The 24527-nt window shown below is 40.8% G+C and overlaps 7 protein-coding genes across 7 annotated transcripts; 4 read left to right on the forward strand and 3 right to left on the reverse strand. All coding sequences in view use genetic code 12, as the record gives it.

The window, feature by feature from the left end:
• Positions 1-1157: 1157 nt before the first annotated feature.
• RJT20DRAFT_131098 (glucose-induced degradation complex subunit) lies at positions 1158-3847 on the forward strand. The gene has a single exon (XM_064917930.1). The coding sequence runs from the start codon at positions 1218-1220 to the stop codon at positions 3609-3611; it is 2394 nt and encodes a 797-aa protein (XP_064771810.1). The 5' UTR covers positions 1158-1217; the 3' UTR covers positions 3612-3847.
• On the reverse strand, positions 3770-5919 carry PDI1 (protein disulfide isomerase). Its single transcript, XM_064917931.1, has one exon. The coding sequence runs from the start codon at positions 5572-5574 to the stop codon at positions 3868-3870; it is 1707 nt and encodes a 568-aa protein (XP_064771811.1). The 5' UTR covers positions 5575-5919; the 3' UTR covers positions 3770-3867.
• A 1905-nt stretch (positions 5920-7824) lies between these two features.
• RJT20DRAFT_100333 (uncharacterized protein) lies at positions 7825-8511 on the reverse strand (the record flags this gene model as incomplete). The annotated part of the gene is made up of 1 exon (XM_064915624.1): positions 7825-8511. The coding sequence occupies one exon, from the start codon at positions 8509-8511 to the stop codon at positions 7825-7827; it is 687 nt and encodes a 228-aa protein (XP_064771812.1).
• A 2728-nt stretch (positions 8512-11239) lies between these two features.
• RJT20DRAFT_100560 (uncharacterized protein) lies at positions 11240-12796 on the forward strand (the record flags this gene model as incomplete). The annotated part of the gene is made up of 2 exons (XM_064915632.1): positions 11240-11932; positions 12035-12796. The coding sequence occupies 2 exons, from the start codon at positions 11240-11242 to the stop codon at positions 12794-12796; spliced, it is 1455 nt and encodes a 484-aa protein (XP_064771813.1).
• Positions 12797-13416: 620 nt separating this feature from the next.
• Positions 13417-15651, reverse strand: RJT20DRAFT_122613 (uncharacterized protein; the record flags this gene model as incomplete). Its single annotated transcript, XM_064915942.1, has 2 exons — positions 13417-14423; positions 14463-15651. 2 exons carry the CDS (start codon positions 15649-15651, stop codon positions 13723-13725), a joined length of 1890 nt encoding a protein of 629 aa, XP_064771814.1. The 3' UTR covers positions 13417-13722.
• Positions 15652-19781: 4130 nt separating this feature from the next.
• RJT20DRAFT_100808 (uncharacterized protein) lies at positions 19782-21475 on the forward strand (the record flags this gene model as incomplete). The annotated part of the gene is made up of 2 exons (XM_064915643.1): positions 19782-20011; positions 20068-21475. 2 exons carry the CDS (start codon positions 19782-19784, stop codon positions 21473-21475), a joined length of 1638 nt encoding a protein of 545 aa, XP_064771815.1.
• Positions 21476-22378: 903 nt separating this feature from the next.
• Positions 22379-24433, forward strand: RJT20DRAFT_151721 (uncharacterized protein). The gene is made up of 3 exons (XM_064919056.1): positions 22379-22502; positions 22551-22698; positions 22754-24433. The coding sequence occupies exons 1-3, from the start codon at positions 22427-22429 to the stop codon at positions 24159-24161; spliced, it is 1632 nt and encodes a 543-aa protein (XP_064771816.1). The 5' UTR covers positions 22379-22426; the 3' UTR covers positions 24162-24433.
• The last annotated feature ends 94 nt before the right edge of the window (positions 24434-24527 follow it).

The following is a 24527-nucleotide window of genomic DNA, read 5'->3' on the forward strand; positions in this document are numbered from 1 at the left end:
GTGCCTAATTAGAATTGCTAGAGGAAGCATCATAGGTCCTTTGTTGAAATGCTTCACCACATTACACTGCATTATACATTAATAAGCTTCACGGTGCCATATTATTTTTACATTGCCCTTGCCGAATGCATTCAGACAAGAGGTTCTTATTGTACTCGTTTGATTGTCAATTTGAATGGAATGTTTTTATTGAGAGAAGTCACGGCTGCCAATAGATAATAGTAAGTGGACACTCAATTATCTAATTAGTTGGCATTGCAATTGAAATAGGTGATTATGTACTACTCAAAGACTATATATGGTTTGGTGCCCTGAAGCCGCAATTGTGATAATATTTGCAGTAAGCGAAAGCAACAAAGCAATCCAGAAATGTATTTAGCAGGACTATACCCTCTTTATGTTTGTTGCACGGTATAATTTGTAGATCGTCAAATATCATATAATGAAAGACAAATTACCTACTTAACATTACAATATTATCATGGAAAGTGAGTGTAGTCTTGTAGTTTGGCTGCAATTTAGTGCATTAGTGTGAAATAATATATATCGGGGCGGATAAAATAAATTATCTAACGAAAATTTACGAGTGTGGGTGTTCAGTATTTATCTATATTTATTCCCATATTTGGTCCTTATCACTTCTAGAAAACAAGGAAGAAAGCTCCGATTCGATAAAATAGTTCAAGGTACTTCATCCTTCTTTTGTTATTGTGAAAACCCATATTTATGGGTTTTGAAGGTTATTTTCATGAAATTGTGAATAATTCTACAGAATTAAACAAATTTCACAGTTCTTGGGAATATTATAGAACTTTTTTTTGGATACAATCAGAATTGAAATTAATGCCATATATATACTCTTCATTTTTTCTCTATCATATATCATATATCATAGATCATAGATCATCTATTACATAACACATCTCCTCCATTCTTCACACTTCACACTACTCTCCACCTCCACCTCCTCTCACACACACCTCCCACCACTTATCTCCTGTATACATACATCTATCCATCATCCCCCAAGCGCACACGACATTTCTACCCTTGCGATATCACGTCTTCACCCGACATTTTTCCCTACCACTATGGGGAAACACATTATGATAAGATAGTTTTTGGATGTTTCTCTTCTTTGTAAGTGTATTGATTGTACGCTAAACCTCCTCATATACGCCTGAAAACTATACAACCACGTCCAGAAATATCTCATCATGGCGTCTGAGGAGTTTATTTTGCAATTGATACAGAAATCGCTTGATGATTTGGGCTACGGTCGCATTTCAGATGACCTTGGAAGAGCAGTAAAAGAGAAGCGGCTAGTTAGCCACAATCTCGGATCAGATGAAAACAGCCACGAAACTAGCCAGATTAAAACTATTGAGTGGTTTACAGCAGAATTACGCGCTGGCCACTATTTGACGATTGAATCGTATCTTTTAGCGGTCCTACTGAACATCGAGAAGTCCACAACAAACACCAATAAGTCAGACGTCAACTTCCAGGATATCTTAGTGAAAACAACAGATCCTCGAACTGTCGTTCTAATCATACTCTACTTGGTTCGGAGAATTGCGTTCTTTGAGACGGTTATCAGTGGTATCGGCGGAAATATTGATCATAAAGCTCAATTGGAGTCCTTAACAGAGAAGTTAATGCCCATTCTAGACGAAATCCATCGAAGGTTGCAGCTCCAGGATGGAAAGCTGGCATTTATGGATCAGGAATCAGCGAATTCTGTAGAAGACGAGTTTTACTCATCTGATGAAATTGATGAGAGTGTGATAAATGATTTGAGTCTAGTATTTGGAAGCGAACTCTTAGTCGCCTTGAACAGAGAAAGTGAATCGAAGGTATTGTTGGCCTTTCTCAGAGAGTGCAGCGAACACAATGTCACTAGTGTTCTCAGCCCAAAATATTTATTTGGCTATTCCATTGCAGTGTCTACTCCCTCTACCATACTACAAGAATTGAGAAGTTCGTTGGTTGAGGTATTTTTGGGAAAAATCTTCAAGTTGAATGATAAATTACGTAGCTTTGATGAGGTCTATGAGATTCCGAGTAACTACTTGCTGACTATCATTGAGCAGTCTCTTTCATATCAAAAGCAACAAAATCCTTATTATCTTCCACCTAGAACGAAGTTGGAACTTAATAAAAGGTTGAATGAGAAGTTTGAACCATTCATGTTGGGAAAACCACCTCGTGAAATCAATCAGTTCTTCAAAACAAATTATTTCCCAGATTCATTTCTCCATAGCTTGACTAGCCATACTGATGAGGTTTGGTTCACTAAATTCTCCCCTCTGGGAAAATTTATGGTGACTGGGTCGTTGGACGGCAAACTCGTAATCTACGATGTACTCAATAACTTTGCCGTATTGAAAATCCTCGAATCTTCTAGTGCTCTCGATAACCAAGTATTTGTTCCATTTTCTTCAAAGCCCTCCAGTGGAAAGACCAAAGCAGTCATTTATTGTTGCTGGGATCCACAAGAGCAATATTTAGTGAGTTGTTGTTTGGACACTGTTGTAAGAGTGTGGTCAGTAGGAGAGTTGCACAACTTAAGCAATAAATCAAAAAAGAGGATAACCCGTTCTATGGATGAGCAAGTCAAACCTAGTGGCGAGTTTAAATTACTTAGTTGTTTCACATTAGGTCCAGACATCAAAACTTGGACCTGTGAATTTCTCCCAAAAGTCGGCGTCAACGGTAACACTACGAGACCTCAGTTTATCATTGGTCTGCCTGACAAAGTTTTGAAGGCATTTGATGTTGATGGAGTGGAGCTCTTCGACTTCTACGGGAACTTAGAAGAAGATGATGATGAAGAAGGAGAAGATTTAGATGCCGATGATGCCGAAGTAGTTAAATTAAGCACAGAAGAGATCAAGGGTGATGTCCAAATGAAGGATGAAGATGAAGTTGAAGGAGAAGAAGAGCTGGGTTCTTCTGCGTCGAAGAGCAAGCCTAAGCTGGATGAAAAAGCATCTATCAAAAAGAAGTTGGAGAATAACTTCAATAGAATTAATGATTTATCAATTACCCCAGATGGTAAAGTCTTGATCACTGCTAATAATGACCGTCAACTTCATTTCTACAAAATCCCTGAGTTGTTAAACCAGGATGCTACTACAAGAAGAATTGCATCCATCAATATTAGAGGTAGATTGACGTCTTGTTCTGTATCTACCAATGGGAAATATTTCCTCTTAAGTTCCGCCCCCGAAGAGCTTCAAGTTTGGGATATTTCTGGGTTATCAAAAAGCGACGGTAAGCATTTCGAAAGACCAATTCTCTACCGCAAGTATGTTGGTCACAGTCAGAGTTCATACATTGTTAGATCAACATTTGGATACCATGTGGAGGAGTCCAATGAAGAAGAATTGATAATGAGTGGATCTGACGATGGTTTCATATATTTTTGGAAGTTACACACCGGTCAGCTCATTACTCGAGTGAAGGGACACGATGGCTTGTGTAATTCCGTTGACTGGAACCGTCATGGATTCAGGGCCAAGAATGGTAATAGAGATTACGGCAAGTTGTGGTGTTCTGTTGGCGATGATAAGTTAGTGAAAATATGGGGACCATCAGATTGGATATAATCGGGTAATGTGATTTTGACTGGTTATTAGAATCACTTACTAGTTTTATTCTTCCGAACTATTTTATAATGCATTTACGAATTCAATACACGTATAACATAAATGAGGCCATTGATATGTTTTCATGAATGTCTTTAGGATCTGGAGGCAAAGTGAAATTAATTTTTTACTTGTTTATTCTTAGCACTATACATAAGATTTTTTAGTAGTGGTTCTACTCCTCTATATATCTACAGAAATACAACTACTAGTCGAATTACAACTCATCGTGTTCGAGATCCTCAGCATCAACTTCAACTTCTGGCTCAGCTTCCTCTTCAGCTTCTGGCTCAGCTTCAGCTTCTGGCTCAGCTTCGACTTCAGCTTCAGGTTCGGCATCATCCTCAACAATACCTTCTTGGGCCTCCTTCAATGCTTGTCCATCGACGTGGAGAGAACCAGACTCCTTAACGAAAGCGATCAAATCGTCTAATTCTCTGGCTCCAGAGAAAATGATTGGCTTTCTGATACCAGTCTTCTCGTCGAGTTCACCATTGGCTGGGTACAATACCAAGGTTGGGTATCCTTCGATCTCGAAAGGAATGTCAATATCGTTGTTGGTGTGATCAATGTTGGCAATAATAACTTCAGCATCGGACTTGTTAGAACCGTAAATAGAGGCCAATTCCTCCCATGTTGGTGCTAACTTCTTACAGTGTCCACACCATGGAGCGTAGTACTCAACGAATACATCCTTTGTGACATCCTCAACGACTTCTCTGTGGTTGTGACCAACCAACTTGACAACTGGGCTCTCAGCCTTCTCCTCTTCGGTTGGCAAGTCCTCAGACTTGACAATTGGCTTCAATTTACCGGCAAAGAAGTCAGTAACGAACTTTTCAATGGCGTTTTGTGAAGGACCCTCTGGGTTTTCAGTCTGGCTGATACCGTACTTCTTGTTAGCCTCAATATGTTGGATAGCGAATAATGGAACGATTTCTGGGTCCATGTTGATCGTCTCAGCGTGCTTACCGAACAAGTTGGCATCTAAACCAACGAAGTTCATCTTACCACGATATTTCTTACCCAACTTGTTGAATAACTCAGAAACAGCTTCTCTTTGTTCTGGGTCCTTGTAGAAATAGTAAGCAATTGGCAATGGGGAAGAAATGTAGCCCATGTATGTGTCTCTGTTGATGTCACCGAAGTATGGCATAACTTCAGTGCTGATGAAAGCAGATAAAGCGGCAGAAGTCAATTCCTTTTCGGAAAATTGTCTGACGTCAGTGTATTCCTTAGGGTGCACAACCAAGTAAGCTGGCTTCTTGCCCAACTTGACGTTGGTGAACTTGGAGCTCAAGTCCTTGACTAAAGCAGGGTCCTGAACAGAGATGAAGACGTAGTCCTTTCTCTTTTGGGCAGCAACAGAGTTGAAGGTCTTGTTACCGTCAGCAGTTGGGTTGATTTGGATGACGTATGGCTTGGTTTGGGCGTCGATGATTTCATTCAATTCATCAACATTTTGTGGTTGTTGGACAGCTGGAAGAGATTGCTTGATCATGTAATCAGCAATACCGTTAGAGTCTCTTGGTCCGTCGTAGTCGGCGGCCTCGGTGTCGGCACCGTCTCTGATGATCTTAAGGGTTGGGTAACCTCTGATTCCGAGCTTCATACATAATTCCTCCTCGGTGGTACAGTCAACCTGGGCCAACTTGATCTTTGGGTGTGTTTCGTTCAACGAGTCGGCAGCCTTGGAGTATTCCGGACCGAGTTGTTTACAGTAACCACACCATGGGGCGAAGAACTCGGCGAGAACCAATGGGTTTTCATCAAGGAACGTCTTGTAGGTTTCGGAAGTTAGCTTAACCACAGCAGAGTTTGGGTCTGCAACAGCGTCACCATCGGATGGACCGCTGGCATTAGTGAGAGAAACAACTGCGAGGAGCGTGGCAAGAACCAGCGACGAGAAGGTCCAGAACTTCATTGTGGATTCGTGTGTAGCAGCGGGACGTGATACAGGACTATAATACGAGATATATACCGAGTTTGATCCGTGTATATATGGCGCTGAGTGAAGTGAATACTGAAACCTTCAGAAAAGAAGACAATTAATCACTATTAATATTTAAATCGAATTTACAGCCAACGACAATTCCGATGGTTACTGGTAACAATTGAGGCCCACTGGAGATGTTAACTATGGGACGAAGTCGGATTATGCTCGCTTATAAATCGGAGATGGCGTGCAGGCACCGAGAAAAAGGGGAGTTTAACAGCGTGTTCAAAAAAAAGTGTTAGACTGTAGAGAGAGAGAGAGAGAGAGGAGCGTTGGCTTTTGGCTTTTTTTGCTGGTGGAGGTGGTTAGTGGTGGGGAGGACAGAGAGGAGAGAGGAGAGGAGGAGGAACGCATGGAAGCGTGAGGAAGTGCGCGGAATCTTATGAAGAGTTAGTGAGGGAGAAAAATAAGAAATGTATGAGTATTAGTGAGAACAGAGAACAGACAGGCACAATAGAAGTATGCTGGGGGTTGAGGTGGGAGAGGAAGATAGTATTGAAAGAGAGTTGGTTAGATGGTGAAAAATAGTGAAAAATAGCTAGAATAGTGAGCATAACGATAACGCTTTGGTAGAAACTCGGGGAGAAATTATGGGATGTTCACCCATACACAAGTAGCGAGATTATTCCTTCCATTGGGCTTTGTGGGAGGAGACGTATAGTAGATCTCACATCTTTTGTTCTCCATAACAAATGCAAATTAATCCCCCTACATACCACGAGATTCTTCCGTATAATCAGGACACCTGGCGACAAATCCAATTACAAACCTTACCAAGATATTTTACTCACTGATTACAAAGTGTGCTCCCAAACGGCACCAGTTTTGGCCGCGAAAAATCGCCAGATTGTCCATCTTCCCAAGTGCGATCGCGGCTTGCTGCTGGTAATAGTGGGCGCAGAGTACGGTGCGGCGCAAGGTTGCATTAATTAATACGTCACTGATAAGTAGCTAAGTAGTGGGTACGAGAGGTGGGCTAGAGAGCTGTTTTCTGAAATCTCTTGCTGAGATGGGAGTCACTACGTGGATAAGTAAAATCATCATAGGATATGCACCTCTAGCTCTTTTCCACGTTTCTTCATTTTTATCATTGCACATGTTTTTGTAGTATGTTCACACCAACTTAAGTAGTCCCGCATTAAACTGAAAAATTTTGGTTGCAGTGAGAAGTGGACTGTTCAGTCAGGATTCCTTTTGAAAGAGTAACCAGTAGACTCATTCAAGACCATTTGCCACTCTCTAGAAACCGAATGAGATGTCATCTCGTCGTGTCTTCCTCTCGTCGCCTCTATAATATCTCTCCCCATTTCTTCGCTGTAATGACCTGTTCAGTCATTAGTAAGATAGAATTTATAACCGCCGCGGCACAAAAGCAATCGGCCGTAAGCACCATATGCCTTAGAAATTTGCAGCTATTATTCTCTAGTCACTGATAACAATAGGTAAAGCGAAAATGACTAGGAACTGTTTCTGGACACCTTAAGTTGAAATTCCATTAACCTGACTTATTTCTAGGAAAGTGGAGTTTTCATCTGGTACCCAGTTGTAGCTTGTACTCTTTTTGAGTTTGCGTATTCAATAACCAATAGCGAAGACATTATAACTTGCTGATAGCTTATTCTATTTACTGGAGTGACTCTTATCACTTTAACGTTCATTACAACTTACTTTAACTGACAATAGCTCATCTTAGGTTCTCACCAGTCCACCTCAATACATAATCTCGTTTATTGTTATAGCTGCAATGACGAGAAGTCAATCTAACCCGTTAAATATATAAATATGTATAGTATGTTGAACAAACCCACAACCTTGAGGATGAATCAATTATACTCTATAAAGGAGAAACAAATCGTAGACCTGATATCTGGTACAACACAACAGGATGACAAGCGAATGATACCTCGAATTCAATGTCAACATGACTGTCTCCTATTCTGCGGCATTTGAAATGTGTGCAATATGGGGCTCTATTGAAAGCATTGATTCTATTTCTCCCATATTATTATTATTACTATCATCATGTCATAGCGTATCCGTACGAAAATTACTAGAAAATCGTAATACAACATAATGCTTCATACAACATAATGCAATAAAACCACTTCAACCAGATCCTCGACGCGACTTCACAGCCGATATTCTCGGGTAGCTGGGATATTCAAGTCATAACATTATCTAGATTCCAAATAATTCCCTCCAGCTTCCCCATGTCTCCATCTCGACATCGTAGATGTAAGCCATACTGTGTCTCAATGAGCTCTGCAAATACTGTGGCTGGTAGTCGTAGATTAACATGACAAGGGCCCAAGTCAATACAGCAAAGTACTTCCACGACTTGTTATAGATTGCTTGCTTCAATTTCTTTTGTTGATTCGTTGTTAAATTATCATACAATATTATGTCACCAGTGTAATTCTTGAACTGAGGTTGGAAGTTACCCAAGTACAGATCCAATGCCATCTTGCCCACGGCAATGAGTACACGCGAGAAGCAGTACAATGTGATCTGGTGGGTTATTCCTGGGTGGAAGTAGTTGAAGTGCTGTGAGTATACAATCCAAGAACCGAATGCTCCGGCAAGGAACTTGATCAAACGCAGGTTCTTCGGGCCCAAAAGAGCGTCATTGGCCAATACCTTGCAGCAGATCTTATATATGACGGCAAACGAAGCCAATACTTCTGCGTGATTCTTGGTGGCCTCTAGGACTTGCTTTAGTCTAGGAAACGGTGGACCTGATCTATAGAGCAAATTGATCACCAAGGCATGCAGAAATCTGATCTTACCACCATAGACCACACCATTTCTTGCAGACCTGATGATCTCAAGGAGCGGACGATAGAGAGGGTTTGTTAGAATCGACATCTTCGACGAATTGTGGGGTTTCTGGAAGTTTTCGGTGCTTTCCTTTATTCAACGATGCCGAGGAACGGTGCTATACCTTCACCAACTGACACTTGCTGTTGACGGTTTTTCTGTTTTCACCACTCTTGGAGTGGTCTCTTGTTACGATGCTGCTCGATATATACCGGTCTGCGACTCTGACACACGGAACCTTTGATGCTACGGGTAGTGTGCGCTGAGTAACGATGGTACTGACTCTTTTCTGCTCGCTGGGAAGGAAATAGACTTTGGTGAAGGAATGTATTGACTGATGTTATTATTATGGGGAAGAGTACGAAGTGAGAGATGGGAGATGTACTGTATACGGGGAGTGTGGGGGAATGGTAGTGGGGAGGTGCAAAAAATTGATGGCTGTGGGAGGAATCAAGAAGATGGGTGAATGGGTAAGTGATGAAAGTAGGCTATGAAGGGAGAAAAATGCTGAAATATAAGCGTATACAATTGAAACGGCTAAATAAACTTAGTTCAGTTTTGCCGTTAAAGGCTGTCAAAAATTAATACGCCAGATTATGCCTTCACAGCACTTTTTCCTCACAATGAATCATCCGGTAGTATGAGGTGATTTGTCTCTTCCTCGGAGTTTTATAAGTCAATAGTGAATTGTTTGAGTTATGTCACGTGACTTGTAGAAGAATAGATTGCGCGTGTAAAGTTGTGGCTTACACGACAAAATTCGAATTTTAGACATGTAAATTTCTGGTGTGCATATAGACGACACTCTCTTCAATTTGTTATATGTGCAGGAGCTTATGGAGTGGTATAGTGTACCCAATTTCTGTAGGGTGGTAAGGTGTGTTTTGGGCGATTAAATGTAAAAGCCATACGAGTTCCTGTTACAAGACTGAATCGACTTCCTCTTTTCGAATTGACTTTCTCGATCGAGATCGAATCCTCGAACACCGGTACCAAGACACCGCCTTTTAGCCAAGGGCCCCTAGGGTGAACCTATTAAGTAAATAGCTGCAAATTATGGATATGCCCCACGTAAACCTACAACATACCAAGTGAGCTTTAAAGTAATTAGTAACTCGTAATTCTGACTGCCCAAAAGTTTCCATTTTGGCAGTATTCGAGGCGTCCAACGGCAATGTCAGAGTCTCCAGATCATTGCATATTGCAGTGCTGGAGGGGTGCTAGCGGCTCACTCGGTGGCTCAATCGTTTGTTACAGTACTTAAGAACCTCATAGCCCACAAAAACCATGCGATTGAAGGTAAATGTTTACCACCATAGAAAGACGACGGTAATGATGGATTCAATCTCTCGGGTCTCGTTCGTCGGCATTCCTACTACACTGTATCATTCAACTCCCCTCTCTTCCTCTTTGCGCTACCACCTCGCTTTCCCTGCCCAATGAAACTCCACCAAACTTTTCACTCGCACTAACAAAAATCATCACTTCGTCAGTCGCCGTAATTACAATGCTGATGTGCCCGGAAAACACGTACATTTATGAACCGTTTAACCTCGCGGCTATTGACTTCAACGTCTAATTAACTGGATGTGGTTGCGTAGTTCCTATTTTCGTTTATCTCGTATCCCGACACGTCGTTAGCCGTGGGCCCTCCCAAGGCACCAACATAGATTCTTCTACCTAAAACCCTGCTCAATGTGATATCGCTGCCATTCAAGCCATTTTCTGTCACCTCTGCATCCCCTGCCTTTGCAAATACTCGGTACCTGATATCACCACCCCGTTCCTAATCCTATCCTGTGCCATTTTTCACCCATTACCAATATCCACATTTCTTACCCGTCCTGCATCCGGCTCCCCTCTGATTCTGGCTTCGTTCCCGGTCCGTTGTTTACTCACACTGGGGTACATCTAAGACCATGAATTGCAGCTATCAGACCCCATTCAAAACCGCCATTTTCCTCCGATTCGCTCCCAGATTTCTTCTGTTCCATCGTCTTCACTCCCACAAACTCATTGTCCCGTTTTCCACCCATTTTACCCTGCCTTAACCCTCCATCCATCACCTCTACCTCCCTCCTCCAACTCTCGCCTGTATCTACCACCTCACTCTCGCACTCGCTATTTCTATCACCATTTCTCACGTCGGTAGCGCTCACTTCCTGTCGTTTTTTCTCACAAAGAAAAATTTTTGTAGGGGAACGAAAAAAAATTTTTGTTACAGGATTTTCATGGTTTGCAAATGTCTTTCTTCTGATTGATTCTGGAAGAGGTTGTGTTTTATCATACGAATCGCCGAGTAACCGTGACCAGTTGAACAAGAAGACAGTGTGCTTAGCATCGAATCTGTGTTCCCCCGAAATTCTTGGTCTTTTTAGTGTCTTTCCCCTTAGTTTTGGATCGCTTCACTGCAAGTTTTGTTCAGTTGGCTGTAAAGTTGTAAACCAAATTTTATTAGCCGCCCAGCTTACCAAATCCCCCCAACAGCTTACCAGCGAATTCCCTACAAATACCACGTCCAAAGCGTGCCTAATTGCTCCAAGTAGTCTCCTTTGACATACCAGCCGACTTTTGTGAATTCTCTGTATCAACCGAGTATTCGTTAATTGTCTGTCTTTAGCATATTTCATTCACATAAGTACCCAGAAGTACTTATCACTTCGGTTCGAGAAACTTCATTGAAACTCGTTCTAGAACCGCCTATTCTATCGTATCTTGCGCCCTGAATAGCCAATATCCACCGTTAAGTCGTCATTGTATCCCAATCTCCTCCAAGATGTCTTCGATCTCATACGCAAATGTTGCCGCCAAGGGAACTGCTAGTCCTGAAGCCATTAAACCAACATCAGTCAGCCCAGTTGCTGTCTCTGCTACTGTAAATTCCGAGTCTGCGTCCGCCACTCCTGCTGCCGAAACTTTGTCTGCCACTGCTGTTTCCAATACTTCTTCCGAAGACAAGACTACTGAGTCTCCGTCTGCTACGTCAACCGTCGCCACTTCTGAATCTACCGAGTCTGATTTGGCTTCTTCTTCTTCAACTGGTTCCGCGGCTATCTCCAACGGTTCTGCCGCTCCAAAGAAGGAAAAGCAATCTTTGGCTCCAGCCCCAGTCCCAACCAAGTCTGCTTGGGGCGCCTCTGCATCTGACCTTTCCGCCAGCAGTTCTGTGGTGGATGAGAATAAATGGCCTACTCCTGACAAAGTGGAGAACACAAACGGCTCCAAGAGCTCCCAACAGAAGTTCATCAAGCCTATCACCAATAAATGGGTGCCTATAAGCGCCAAAGTGACGTTGCCAAGTGCCAGAAGTAATGGACAAAAGCAAAACAGAGCCAGAAAGAACAAAAACGCTAATGGTGTGAATCCTAAGGGTAACCAAGGATCTGACGGCCAAGCTGCTCCAAACGGATCTGCTAAGAAGCAAGTTTCTCAGAATACTGGTAAGAAGGAAGAAGGAAGCAACGGTTCTGTTGTTGACGAGTCTGTAACTGTTAATGAAGTTTCTGCTGAAAACCTCGAGGGACAAATTAACGGTGATGCTTCGCTCAACAACTCTAACAACCTTAATCAGCAATATCCATACAACCCACAGTACCAGAAGTTTGGCGTGAATGGAGCTCCTCAAAAGAACTTCAGACGTTTTAATAACGCGAACGGTTCTCAACCATTCAACAAAAGATACAACAACCAGCAACAACCACAACACCCTCAACAAGCTCACCCACAACAACCTCAACTCGGCCAAGGTATTCCTCAAAACGGCTTTTACCATCCACAACCTTTTGTACAAAACCCTAACTTCCAGAACTATAATAACCGTCAGTTCAGACCACAAAATGGACAGTTTAGACCAAACAGAAACTACCGCCAGCATAACAATGGCTACAATGGTGCAATGGGAATGCCACCAATGATTGGACCTATGGGACAACTTCCTCCACACCCGCAGGCAACTGCCCAAATCCCGCCACCTATCTCTCCTAAGCAGGATCCAGAGCAAGCTTTGGTCCAACAGATTGACTACTACTTTTCGTTGGAAAACTTAATTAGAGACATCTACTTGAGAAAGAACATGGACGCTGAGGGTTGGGTATCCTTAGATTTAATTTTGAACTTCAAGAGAGTCAAGATTATCATCAATGGCATTCAAAACTCACTTGAGAGTGACCAGGACGCCAGCTCAAACTCCATAGTGTTGGACTCCATCAAGAAGTGTGTCAACTTAGAAATTAATTACATAAATGAAAAGTCCGCTGAGACTGCCGCCATTGAAGATGTTAGATTGAGAGTGAAGGATAACTTTGAGCAATGGTTGTTACCTGCTGAGAATTAAACAAGCACGATCAGAGTCCGAGACTTTTCTGGACCCAGATTAAACTCATTTGCATTTCCGACTCCGGTCAGATTATAGAATTCAATGCTGTGAACATTTTGTTATGATGCACAGTATAGTGTCCCTAGCCCTTTCATTTCCAGATCTTTTGCATAGAGTAGTTCATTTGATGGAGGGTTGCCTATCTTGTTCGATTTACACTAGCATTTGAATTCATGATTTAATTTTTTTAATTGAAGACACGTTACGACTTGAAAAGGTTTTTTTTTTTTGTTACTTGGTATTTAAAAGGATTATTCCCTATAATCATAATTGTTATACAACTATTACTGTCACAACGACAACACTACCCTCCCACCACTGTTATTACCCTTATCCCACTTCCAGAAGAAAAGACTAAATCTCAAGTTCAAAGCTCCAATGCATCCCGGACTGTCTTGATTCCCAGGAAGTGGCTGACAAGCAACGATTCCATTGTTACTTGATTTATTCACCTATTAATATTCAAAGAAATTATAAAAAAGACATAAACATAAAAATTTACTCTCGATCTCTATTGTACATATACATATCCACTTAATCACTAAGTTTTTTTTTGTTAATATATATTATATATACATTTTTGGAACTCTGTAGGTCTAGTTGGCAACTACATCATGTCATATTGAATGTACAAGGCTAGGCCATCTGCTCCTCCTTGTAATCCGTGACGATCTACGTATAGCTAGTCGATAATGCTACATCGATGAAGTTATAGTCCTATAAACCGTTCATTGAAATAGTACAAGTCATAATATCGCGTTAGAATAAAAATATCATTATCCATTAGTTGGCAGTGAATGGTAAATATAGAATCAACAGTTGGCATCGACCAAGCCAGCAGACCACTAGATAAGTGCTAATATTAATCCCGATAATGTCACCAATTATGCAAATCCGTATCTTCCAAACCCCCTTCTGGCAGCACCGTTAACACCCCACAGAACTATACCAGCGTCTTGACACCCTATCAAGATGTTAGAATCATACGAGTTCCGTGGAGTGCAGAACTCAATACCCAGTAACTCCATTTCACCGTGAATATGGTTGATTGTCTGCTGGTACGAGTCGTCGCAGTAGTTGGAGTAGTGGGTGTATGTATCAGAAGATGATGATTGAGGTGTTGTTGAAATTGTATTGGCTGCTCCTCTCGTGTCCATGGTTCTATAGACGTAGTTCAATTGAGAATCAATATCTGGATTGGTATCATCAAAATCTGACTGCTGGAGTTCGTCGCCATACGACTGCGAGACAGAGGGACGTTGCGAAGTGGTAGGCGATATTGGATTGTTGTTACAATCTGTTGAATCATTCTGGGGATTATTCCATTGAGGATAAGTAAACTCAGGTGGAGGAAGGTACTTCAGAGGAGTTTGTGGAGGCGATGGCGGAGGTGGTGGGGTATACACGAAATCCTTGAAAAGTTTAGGACTGAGATTGGTGAGATAGTCATAGTCAAACACAAGAGGAGATGTGAATGCTGACCAAGACAGGTTTTTGACGGAGTTACGTCTATTATGCTCACTGTTGAAATATGAATCAGAATATATTCCGATAGGGTTATGTGTTACTGTGTCATCATCATTGTCTTTATCGTCATTATTTGAGCATTGGCTTCTTCCGTAACCCCTGTTTCTCTGGGATTGTAGTATTCCATTCTTCATTCCCGACTGAGCTTCGTCGTTCATCATGCTCTTGTACTCTCCGTATTGATCCAATGCAAAGGGAACCACCATAACCTGGTGATCGTCAACATTGTCGTAGTTCAAATTCCTCAAGTCAATCAAGTGAACTCTACCTACATGTTCCAGGATGATCAACAAGTCGTTCATGTCATTCTCTGGAGAAAACTTGCACACTCTGAAGGCTCCGGACTGGTGTCCGGGTCTCGTCGAGCGGATTTCAATCAAGGGTTTGCTGTCCGAGATGTTTCTTAGGTCATAGAGCAAACAAGTTCCATCCTGGAATACGGTGGAGAATAAGTGCCCGTTGGAGTGATACGATATTCCAAAACCTGATTCATGGCCAGACTTGATGGTCCGAATATTAGGTGACGACGAAGTGGGGTCGATAAGGAATATAGATGAAGAGTCTCCAGTTACTGTAAGCATCTTATCGGTAGTGGGATTCTTTACAACGTTATTGAGGCAGGTGTTGATCTCACAGTTGATCTTATTCACTACACGGATGGAATCGTTTGTGTTGATGTCGACACAGTAAAGGTTGGAATCGTTATTGCAAATGTAGGAGTTGTAGGAATTAGTTGAAGACTGGTAAACAGTGACGTCATTATTTATCATTTCTCCTAGTCTGACTGTCTTAGTTACGTCTAGGTTTGGGTTGTAGAACGAGAACAAGCCCTTAGAGATACGACGGGGCGTTCCAATGTTGGAGTTCATCGAAAGATTCTCCAAGTTCATTGAGAACAACTTTGAAGAGCTTGTGAGGAGACCGCCAGTGACAACTACTCCGTTATTGGTATGGTTGTAGCATCGAGGGTAATAGTTGAGTTTCAAATGGGTTCCAGAGGTATAGGATGCCAAATCAAGATGCTGAATAGTGTCGTTCTTTGTGTAGTAGATGGTGTTCAGTTGGGGGTCGTACTTTAAGAGATCTCTCAACTGCCAGTGGTTCACTGACGACTTGATGCTGGGGATGTAGCAAGGATTCGGTTGGAGATACTGGTACGAGTGGTAATAGTTCTGAAAGCACTTGTTATAACGGGCGTTCTTGGTCCTATCTCTTCTGTGGATGGTATCGAAGCGATGTCTTGCCTTGGCTGAGCCTGTGTTGGGAAGTGATATGTCCTTTGTCATTATGTGGTTGTGGAAGAGGCTGTGGAGTCGTTGTGAAGTGGAGAAGTGGTTCTAATAGCGGCTATTATGATGAAGCAGCTAAAGATGTAGTTTGGTGTGATCGATGGAATGGGCTGTTCTTAATGAACTCGGCGGCAAAGCAACTGAAACGACAGCGACGATAGCGGTACGATTCTGTTGGGAAGAACAGGTAAATTCAAGCTGGCTTTTGGAAGTACGTTGTTGAGGAGATTGACGATCGGGGTCCACAGGATCAACACATGCAAAGTAGATACTTAGATTAGTTTGAGATGTCTGGCGAGCCAATATAATGTGAAGATAGATGACCGGAACAAGACGAATGACTATCGCAGTGAAGTATATGTACCAGTTATGATAAGAATGAGATGATAATCAACAGTGATAAGAAGAAGAACAAGAAGAAGAAGAACAGAAGGCGACTAAACCGAAAAATAACTCTTCTTCAATAAAAAGGAATCACGAACTATCAAAATTTCACCATATAGCAACCCAGAGCCGTGGTAGATAATATAATATCAGAAATATATATAACGAGCCTGTTGTAGTATATATAGGTGATATAGTGTGTAGAAGAAGGAAGAAGGAAGAAGGACGTAGTAATGTGTAGTATGTGTAGTATGTGTAGTATAGAAGGATACTAACAATATACGTAATGGTGGAATAATGTATATAATATGTATGTATATAATGTTTTATAATGACTATAATGATTATATTGATTACAATAATGATTATATATTATATATATGTGACGAATAAATAACCTGAGAAGGGGACGGATGATGTAAAAGAGGAATGATGGGACGAACAGAAAGTATGATGTTTATAATGTGTATGTAGTATGTAGTATATAATGTATATAATGTATATAATGTATATAACACCAGCACGATGATGTATGCAATAATAATACTAAGAAAGGGCTTGCAAATCGGTGCAGTGTGACGACGAAGTGTGAAAACGATATCACAGGGGATGGACTTGAAAGGGCAAGAATAGGATGTTGTGTATGAAGGACACAAGAGAATCGATGAAGAAAGGATGGAAAAAGGGTGTAAAGGGTGTTTTACGATAAGGAAATAGGAAGTTGAAGAAATGCTTGTCGAATGCCAGTATCTGAGTCAAAGAGTATAATCAGAGTGAATTCCAGAAGTTTTGTTGTGATGATGCTGGCATATTGAATGAGATAATAAAACCTAAAAGACTTGAACACTGGGGTGGTCAACGAGTGTAGAGCATACAACGTATGTGCTAATAGGAAAGAAGTTTATCTTATTATCTGATAATACAAATCCCTACGATGTTACAATCTTGCTATACTAACTCATTCTCGCGATACATATGCTAACATATCAGCATATGCTTTGTTATCATAATTTTATATGACCATAAAATGAAAGATGGGGTGAAAATTGAAACCCTCTCTCCAATCTACATTTCGAGGTACCAAAATTCATATTTTTCGGTATTTTGCATCCGTTTTGTCCACCCACGCAGACAAATAAGTACATTAAGAAGAACTCTATCATGTGCCACTGTGTAAACCATTCTTGATCTATAAAATCGTTGATACTCCACATTAACCTGATGTACTTGTAGATGGCTTTCTTTTTCCGGGGTTCGCTTTTCTTTTCCTCGCTCTCGAATCTCTTACTGCTCTCTCCCCAACAGCCTGGAGAGCTTCCATTGTTCATTCTTCTCGTCGTAATGTCACGGCAGCTCACCACGAATCGGCCCCTCATCATTCCCACATCACCCCCATATCATCTCCAATGATCTACTCCATAACAACCATAACCTACGAGCCTTGCACCCTCACTCATCTTCTCAGCCTCTCGGCCTCCTTCTCGAAAAGGAAATAGCGATAGTGCGAGACACAAAATGTCACTATTTTCTTATGTGGGGTCATTTATGGTTATGTGCCCACGGACATCAGCCTGGAGGACATGGGGACAGGAGATTTTTTAGTGTGCAATTCAATGGTTGGGTATGGCCCGCTATTTTTGGAAATGATCAAACGGGCAACATTAGTGGTGTGAGTCGGGGAGTACTAAGACAACTCTAAACTGGGTGGTTTAGTCGGCACCGAAGTGGAAGGGATAAAGTTCCAATATTGCTGTTATCCATTGCCTTCATCTTTGAAGTGGAGTTTTGTGTCACGTGACCTTATCTTTGGCTTGGCTTTCTTCCCCTCCTCCTCTTCGCCGAGCTACGGCAAAATGGCTGATTGTCTGACTGGAAATGGCGGCACTTGTTATTTTCTACACGGTCGGCATCCTATTCGTCCATAGCACCTAGCCAGTCCTAATTCTGGTGAATTCTGATATTTTTGCATCCCCTCTGCTTTTACGAGCAACTCCCAAATCAACCGATAAATTCTCTACAAATTGATGATGCTGTATAATTCAATGAGGGTCGTGCGCTACATGATTCACCCCCTACATTGCCGCATTTCTCGTTGGAACCCCACCCAAATTCATTATTGGTGGAGTGATCTTTTGGAGGAGATCTTGTGGAGTGGGTCGTTATCCACTTGTTTGATGATAGTTAAGGTGGACGGGATGTTCTCGCATTTGAGCAGGATTGACCCCAACACAGGTTTTAGTATTGAAATTGATGATATCATTAGTTCCAATTAGCTGCTAAATGTGCCTCGAGATGAGATGGTGGTGATGATGACATTGATGGCAACATTCTATTTTGTTGACAATGACATACAACTAGAACCTGGACGGGGTCATTTTCGACCGTTCGCTCGGGTTAAACTGCCTTAAACCTGGCTTTCCAATAGGAAAGATTCCTCTTGTTCCAGTCCCTTTGTTGCTATCGATGGGTTTCTCCTAGCTTGATGGATTCTCCTTTCTCGTAAGATTTCTTTTTTGTACCTCCTCTACATTATAAAATGGATACAAGTGATAAGAAGAAACTTGGGAACATATATAGTATAGAGTTCTCTTCTATCCTAAATATAAAAGGCAAGGACTATAATTCTACGAATGCAAGGAATATATAAAACTTTATAAGTAATCTCTGTGTCATCCAATCTGCTTGTGAAGTGCCGTTACCGGACGTATCTAAGGGAGTCGCCAGTATGTGACGTTGAGTTGTTAAGGTCAAACCAGATTAAAAGAGGAATGGCTCAATTAAAAATTGAACATATTGTACTCAGCTCGAGCGCGACCTATTCGGTATATTTACGAAAGCTAAAACGACCTTATTCCACACTCCCCTCTTTTTAGTTTGGAATAATGATTCGGTAAAACATGTGGCCTCACACAGATGAATCTTAATTGCCCTCATCGGGTTTGGCTATTGTTGAAACGACTTGAATCGGACACAAGAGTTTTCATGAAAAGGTTACTTCGCAAGTTACTTTCGGCATTTGCATACGATAATCAGATATAAAGGCCTGTTTCGGGATAAAATACTATTAATCCGCATTTCTTATCTATTTGGGGTTATGCATATATTTCGCTTAGGTGAACTATTTTTCTGTATGTAGTTACTACGTTACATGATAAGGCCTCAACAACAAAGTTGTTCCTTATCTTATCAGTGCTAACGACAAATATGAAGAAATATGAAATTAAGGCTCCAGCATGGCTCTCCAGATTTTAGATCCTGTTAGACGTAGGATTTTAGTATTTGGAATTGTGTAACGTCGGTGCCATGAAAAGAAGACAGGAACGTAGCAATTATGTAATAATTAACGTCATTGGACTATACAAGGCACCTTTAGAATATATAAGGTAACGGAATAATAAAGTTAATATAATAGCCAGCCAATCTCCACAACAATTCCGGGCCTAAATTGGGGCCGTTCGGGTGTTCATTGTTTTGGCTCATTTGCAACCACTTTTTTTAGATAGCATTCAACCTTTGTTCGCAGGCAACATTTGTGAGATAAGGGATTTGCACCCCAATTGTGGCGATTTATTAGATCTAAGGGAATTGATTCACAATGTAAGTGCTTTCCGCGTACCCCCCTGGATGGTGAAAGTGTTGTTTGTTGGCACTATAAAGATCCATGAATTTTCTCCTTGGGGATTGCATTTTTCGCTCTTCATAGGTTAACAATGGAGTCAAAAAGTGACAGCTTGGGGATTGTAATGATTCAGGATGATGTCTCGCCCGCCTACTCAAATGATTTGGATGGTAAGAAGGGAAGAGACGTCCAGGAAGTGGTGTCTCTCGAAGAGCTAGATTATTCGAATGAAGTCTTCACTCAAGATAAAGCCTTAGCTAGGGGGTTGAAGCAACGCCATGTCCAAATGATCGCCTTAGTTGGCATATTTGGTACTGGTTTATTTCTTTCAAGTGGTCGAGGTCTAGCATTAGTGTAAGTAATCTTTACTTTTTAATTCTAGAGCATTATACTAACATTAACAATTCAAGCGGAAACGTAGGGTTTGTTGTCAGCTATGTCATCATTGGAGTCCTCGTTGGATTGAACCAAATGGCAAATGCAGAAATCTCCACTTTGATGCCAGTTACCGGATCGAACGTGAGACATGCTAGCCATTTCATTGATGAATCTATTGGTTTTGCCCTTGGTTGGATAAATGTGTATGCCAGCGTGCTCCCAGCGGAGTTAGCAGCTACAGCAGTAATTATGACTTACTGGACCGACTTAAATCCGGCATTGTGGCTAAGTATCTTTGGAGTCATCATTGTTGCAACTAATTCATACAAGATTTCATTCTATGGTGAATTAGAATTTTGTTTTGGTATTCTTAAGATAAGTTTAGTTCTTGGCTTATTTTTGGTTGGTTTGGTTATCGATTTGGGGGGAGTGCCCTCACAAGAAAGACTTGGATTCAGGTATTGGAAAGAGACTCCTTGGAATGAATATTTCACCACTGGCTCACTTGGGAGATTCCTTGCTTTGGTTAAAGCCTTAAATTCCGCTTGTTATTCTTTCGGAGGTGTCAGTGCTATCAGTTTCTTTGGTGGTGAGAGTATCAATCCCAGAACAAGCATATATATTGCAGCAAAACGAATTATTTATAGAACTTGTACATTGTACTTTATTGCTGTCTTTGTTTTATCGCTTATTCTTTCCTCAAAAAATCCGAAGATTGTTTCACCAACAGGAAACGCGGCAGGATCACCATGGGTCATTGCAATCCAAGGGGCTGGAATCAAGGTCTTGCCTCATATAATCAATGCCATCGTTCTAACTTCCGCTTTCTCTGCTGCAAACTTAAGTTTAGTCCAAGGGTCCCGTTATCTCTTCGCATTGGCTGCAAAGAAACATGCACCTGCCGTCTTCTTGAAGACAAACAAGAGAGGTTTACCATATTGGGGTTTAATATTTTCCGCCGCTTTTATACCATTGTCGTACATGTCTTGTTCAAGCTCTTCTTCGACGGTTTTCGACTGGTTCCAAACAATTACTTCATCTAACTTACTTATAGGTTGGATGTCCATTTCTGTTAACCATATTGCAATGACTAGGGCAATGAAGGTCCAAGGGTATTCCAGAGATAGGTTGCCGTTTAAGATCAGATTTGCGCCACAAGCTGCATGGTTCTCTTTGGTTGCATTCTTTTTGATTTTCATTACAGCAGGATTTTCAAATTTCTTGCACAACAACTGGGACACTTCTTCATTTTTCAGTTCCTACTTTGTCCTTCCTCTTTTTATTGTTTTGACATTGTTCTGGAAGTTTTTCAAGAAAACAAAGTTTGTCACCTCTTCTCAAGTTGATTTGTATACTTTATTCAAGGACGTGGAAGATAATCCGGAGCCTCCTATCGAGAAGGTGCGTGGGTGGAAGATCATTACCTTATTGTGGTCTTAGTCTTTTCATTGTCCGTAGTTTAAGAGTGGAGTTGCTAATATTAGTCAATACACGTGATACAGTTTGTTCGTAATGGTGTTCACTCCTATTGAAGCACCACATTTATCGGGCCCGTTGGATACTCTTTTAGATAACTGCATATCGGTATTTCCAATCACGGAGTTGCCAATTATATTACGCGCAGTACTAAAATTGGTCCAAAGGAGCCATTATTATTTGGAAGAACCACATATGCGTAATTTAGCGGAGAGATGTATTATATCTTGTAGGCGATTAATGACAGCTATCGGAACATGGTTCCTGTTTTGGATTCTTAGCTTCACGATGTGTCCGAGCCTCACCTTTTTCTTGCGGCAATTAAGAAAGACACACACTTCTGGCTCTTATAGTTCAGTTTAAATGGTTCCTGAACTATTTATAATAAGATAACGTTGCATAAAGAAGCTAAGTTTTGGAGAAAAGAGGGAACTTTTAAACCATTTTGAAAAGTCATCTTAATTGTATAAGAACAACATTATCTTCTTTATTGTTGTTATCAAATGGCATATCAGCCACATCTTTTCAGCCTTGGGTAATAATTATAACTGCAAATAGAGATAAAAGTACGTACATCGGAGGTGCATGGTGCCTTAGTAATCGACGACAATGTGTGACATCACGAATTACCACATAAAAGACTTTATTGCCTATTGTTTGAAGTAGTGAAGTTTGAAAAACGCCTTCCCTGAATCGCATCAAAGCACCAGGAAATGGAATTAACCCCAATTGTGGCAATGACGTTGATTGCGAAAAATTGCGAAAAATAAAAATTGATTTGTGTAATCGTGCAGTACAGACACAGTTTGTTGTGTTCCGCTTTTCCTGAAACGGTCTTGTTTTTGCGCCCATTATGTTATAAAAAGACTCAATTACCATTCTCTATCTAGGTCATAATTTTGGACGTTAAGCAAGATGGTTGATAGTAAAGATAATAGCTTGGAAGAAATCGCCGTAGGCGAGCATCATATTCATTCCTCAGACAATGGAAGTGACTTGAATAAGAAAGGCTACGTTCATCTGGAGGTGCATTCTCTAGATGAGGAATTGGACTATAGCCACAAGGTCTTTGAGCAAGAGAAAGCGTTATCCAGGGGATTGAAACAAAGACACATCCAAATGCTTGCCTTGGTTGGTATATTTGGTACTGGTCTATTTCTTTCAAGTGGAAGGGGTCTCGCATTAGTGTAAGTTAAAACGGTAAACTTCTTCAATGTATCATACTAACATTAACAATTCAAGCGGAAACGTGGGGTTTGTTGTCAGCTATGTCATCATTGGAGTCCTCGTTGGATTGAACCAAATGGCAAATGCAGAAATCTCAACCTTAATGCCAGTGACAGGCTCAAACATTAGACATGCTAGCCATTTTATTGATGAATCGGTTGGTTTTGCTCTTGGATGGATCAATGTCTATAACAGTGTAATTCCTTCCGAATTAGCCGCAACTGCTGTTGTTATGACATACTGGTCAGATGTAAACCCTGCTGTATGGATTACCGTATTTGGAGTCATTATCGTAGCTACAAATTCCTATAAAATTGGCTTTTATGGTGAATTGGAATTTTGCTTTGGTATCATCAAAATTCTTCTTATCCTCGGATTATTCTTAGTGGGATTGATCATTGATTTGGGAGGAGTAAAGTCTCAAGAGAGATTAGGCTTCAGGTATTGGAAGCAAAGTCCCTGGAATGAGTACTTTACCGTTGGTTCCCTAGGCAGATTCCTTGCATTGATCAAAGCATTAAACTCAGCATGTTACTCATTTGGAGGTGTTAGTTCCATAAGTTTTTTTGCTGGAGAAAGTATAAACCCTAGAACAAGTATATATACTGCTGCAAAGCGTATCATTTACAGAACATTTCTGTTATACTTAATTGCTGTTGTCATTTTGTCTATGATACTTTCTTCCAAAGACCCCAGAATTGTTTCTCCCACTGGAAATGCTACTGGTTCTCCTTGGGTAATTGCGATTGAAAGCGCTGGTATTAAGGTTCTTCCTGATATTATTAATGCTGTTGTACTCACATCAGCTTTCTCTGCAGCTAATTTGGGTTTAGTTCAGGGCTCCAGAAACTTATTTGCTCTAGCCGCGAAGGGACAAGCTCCAAAGTTCTTCTTAACTACCAATAAGAGGGGGTTACCTTATTGGGGCTTGGCATTCTGTGCCGCATTTATTCCATTAGCTTACATGTCTTGCTCTGATTCTTCCTCGACTGTGTTTGACTGGTTTCAATCTATTACTTCCTCAAACTTACTTGTCGGATGGATGTCAATTTCGATTAACCACATAGCCATGACTAGAGCGTTGAAGGTTCAAGGATATTCAAGAGATAAGCTACCTTTTAAAGTTAGATTTGCACCAGAAGCTGCATGGATTTCACTAATTGTTATGTTCTTGATTTTTATTACAGCAGGATTTTCGAACTTTTTGAAAAACAACTGGGACACAGCTTCCTTCTTTAGCTCGTACTTCGTTATTCCTCTTTTTATCGTATTCGGTGCATTCTGGAAAATATTCAAAAGGACGAAGTTTATTCGTTCTTCAGAAGTCGATTTGCAAACGCTCTTTAGAGATGTGGAAGAAAATCCAGAGCCTCCATTGGAAAAATTGCATGGATGGAAGATTGCAACATTATTATGGGCCTAATCTAGACTATTAAAATTAATAAATGAAACGCTGTCTCTTCAACTTCACGGAATTATGCTATCTGTAAATATTAAATATGAATTGATCAAAACATTCTTGTTTCGATTACCGTGAATGGCATATTTAACCAATTGATTTTTTATGTACATTCGTATGAATGCATTAACAATTGGGCTCATTCCAGAATTGTACTATTTTCAAAACTTTCTCAAAATTTGTAGAATGTTTGCAATTTTTACATGAATAAAGCAGGAAGAAAAACAAAGAAAAATATGCTGTTGTAAGTATCTAAGTGATATAGGCTTTAACGGTAGACTAAGCACCTATTTTTTTCAACTACATCGTCGGAAAAGGAAATAGGAATAA

The sequence above is a fragment of the Scheffersomyces xylosifermentans genome (assembly GCF_036884685.1).
Source record: "Scheffersomyces xylosifermentans strain CBS 12540 chromosome Unknown RJT20scaffold_8, whole genome shotgun sequence".
NCBI classification, from domain to species: domain Eukaryota; kingdom Fungi; phylum Ascomycota; class Pichiomycetes; order Serinales; family Debaryomycetaceae; genus Scheffersomyces; species Scheffersomyces xylosifermentans.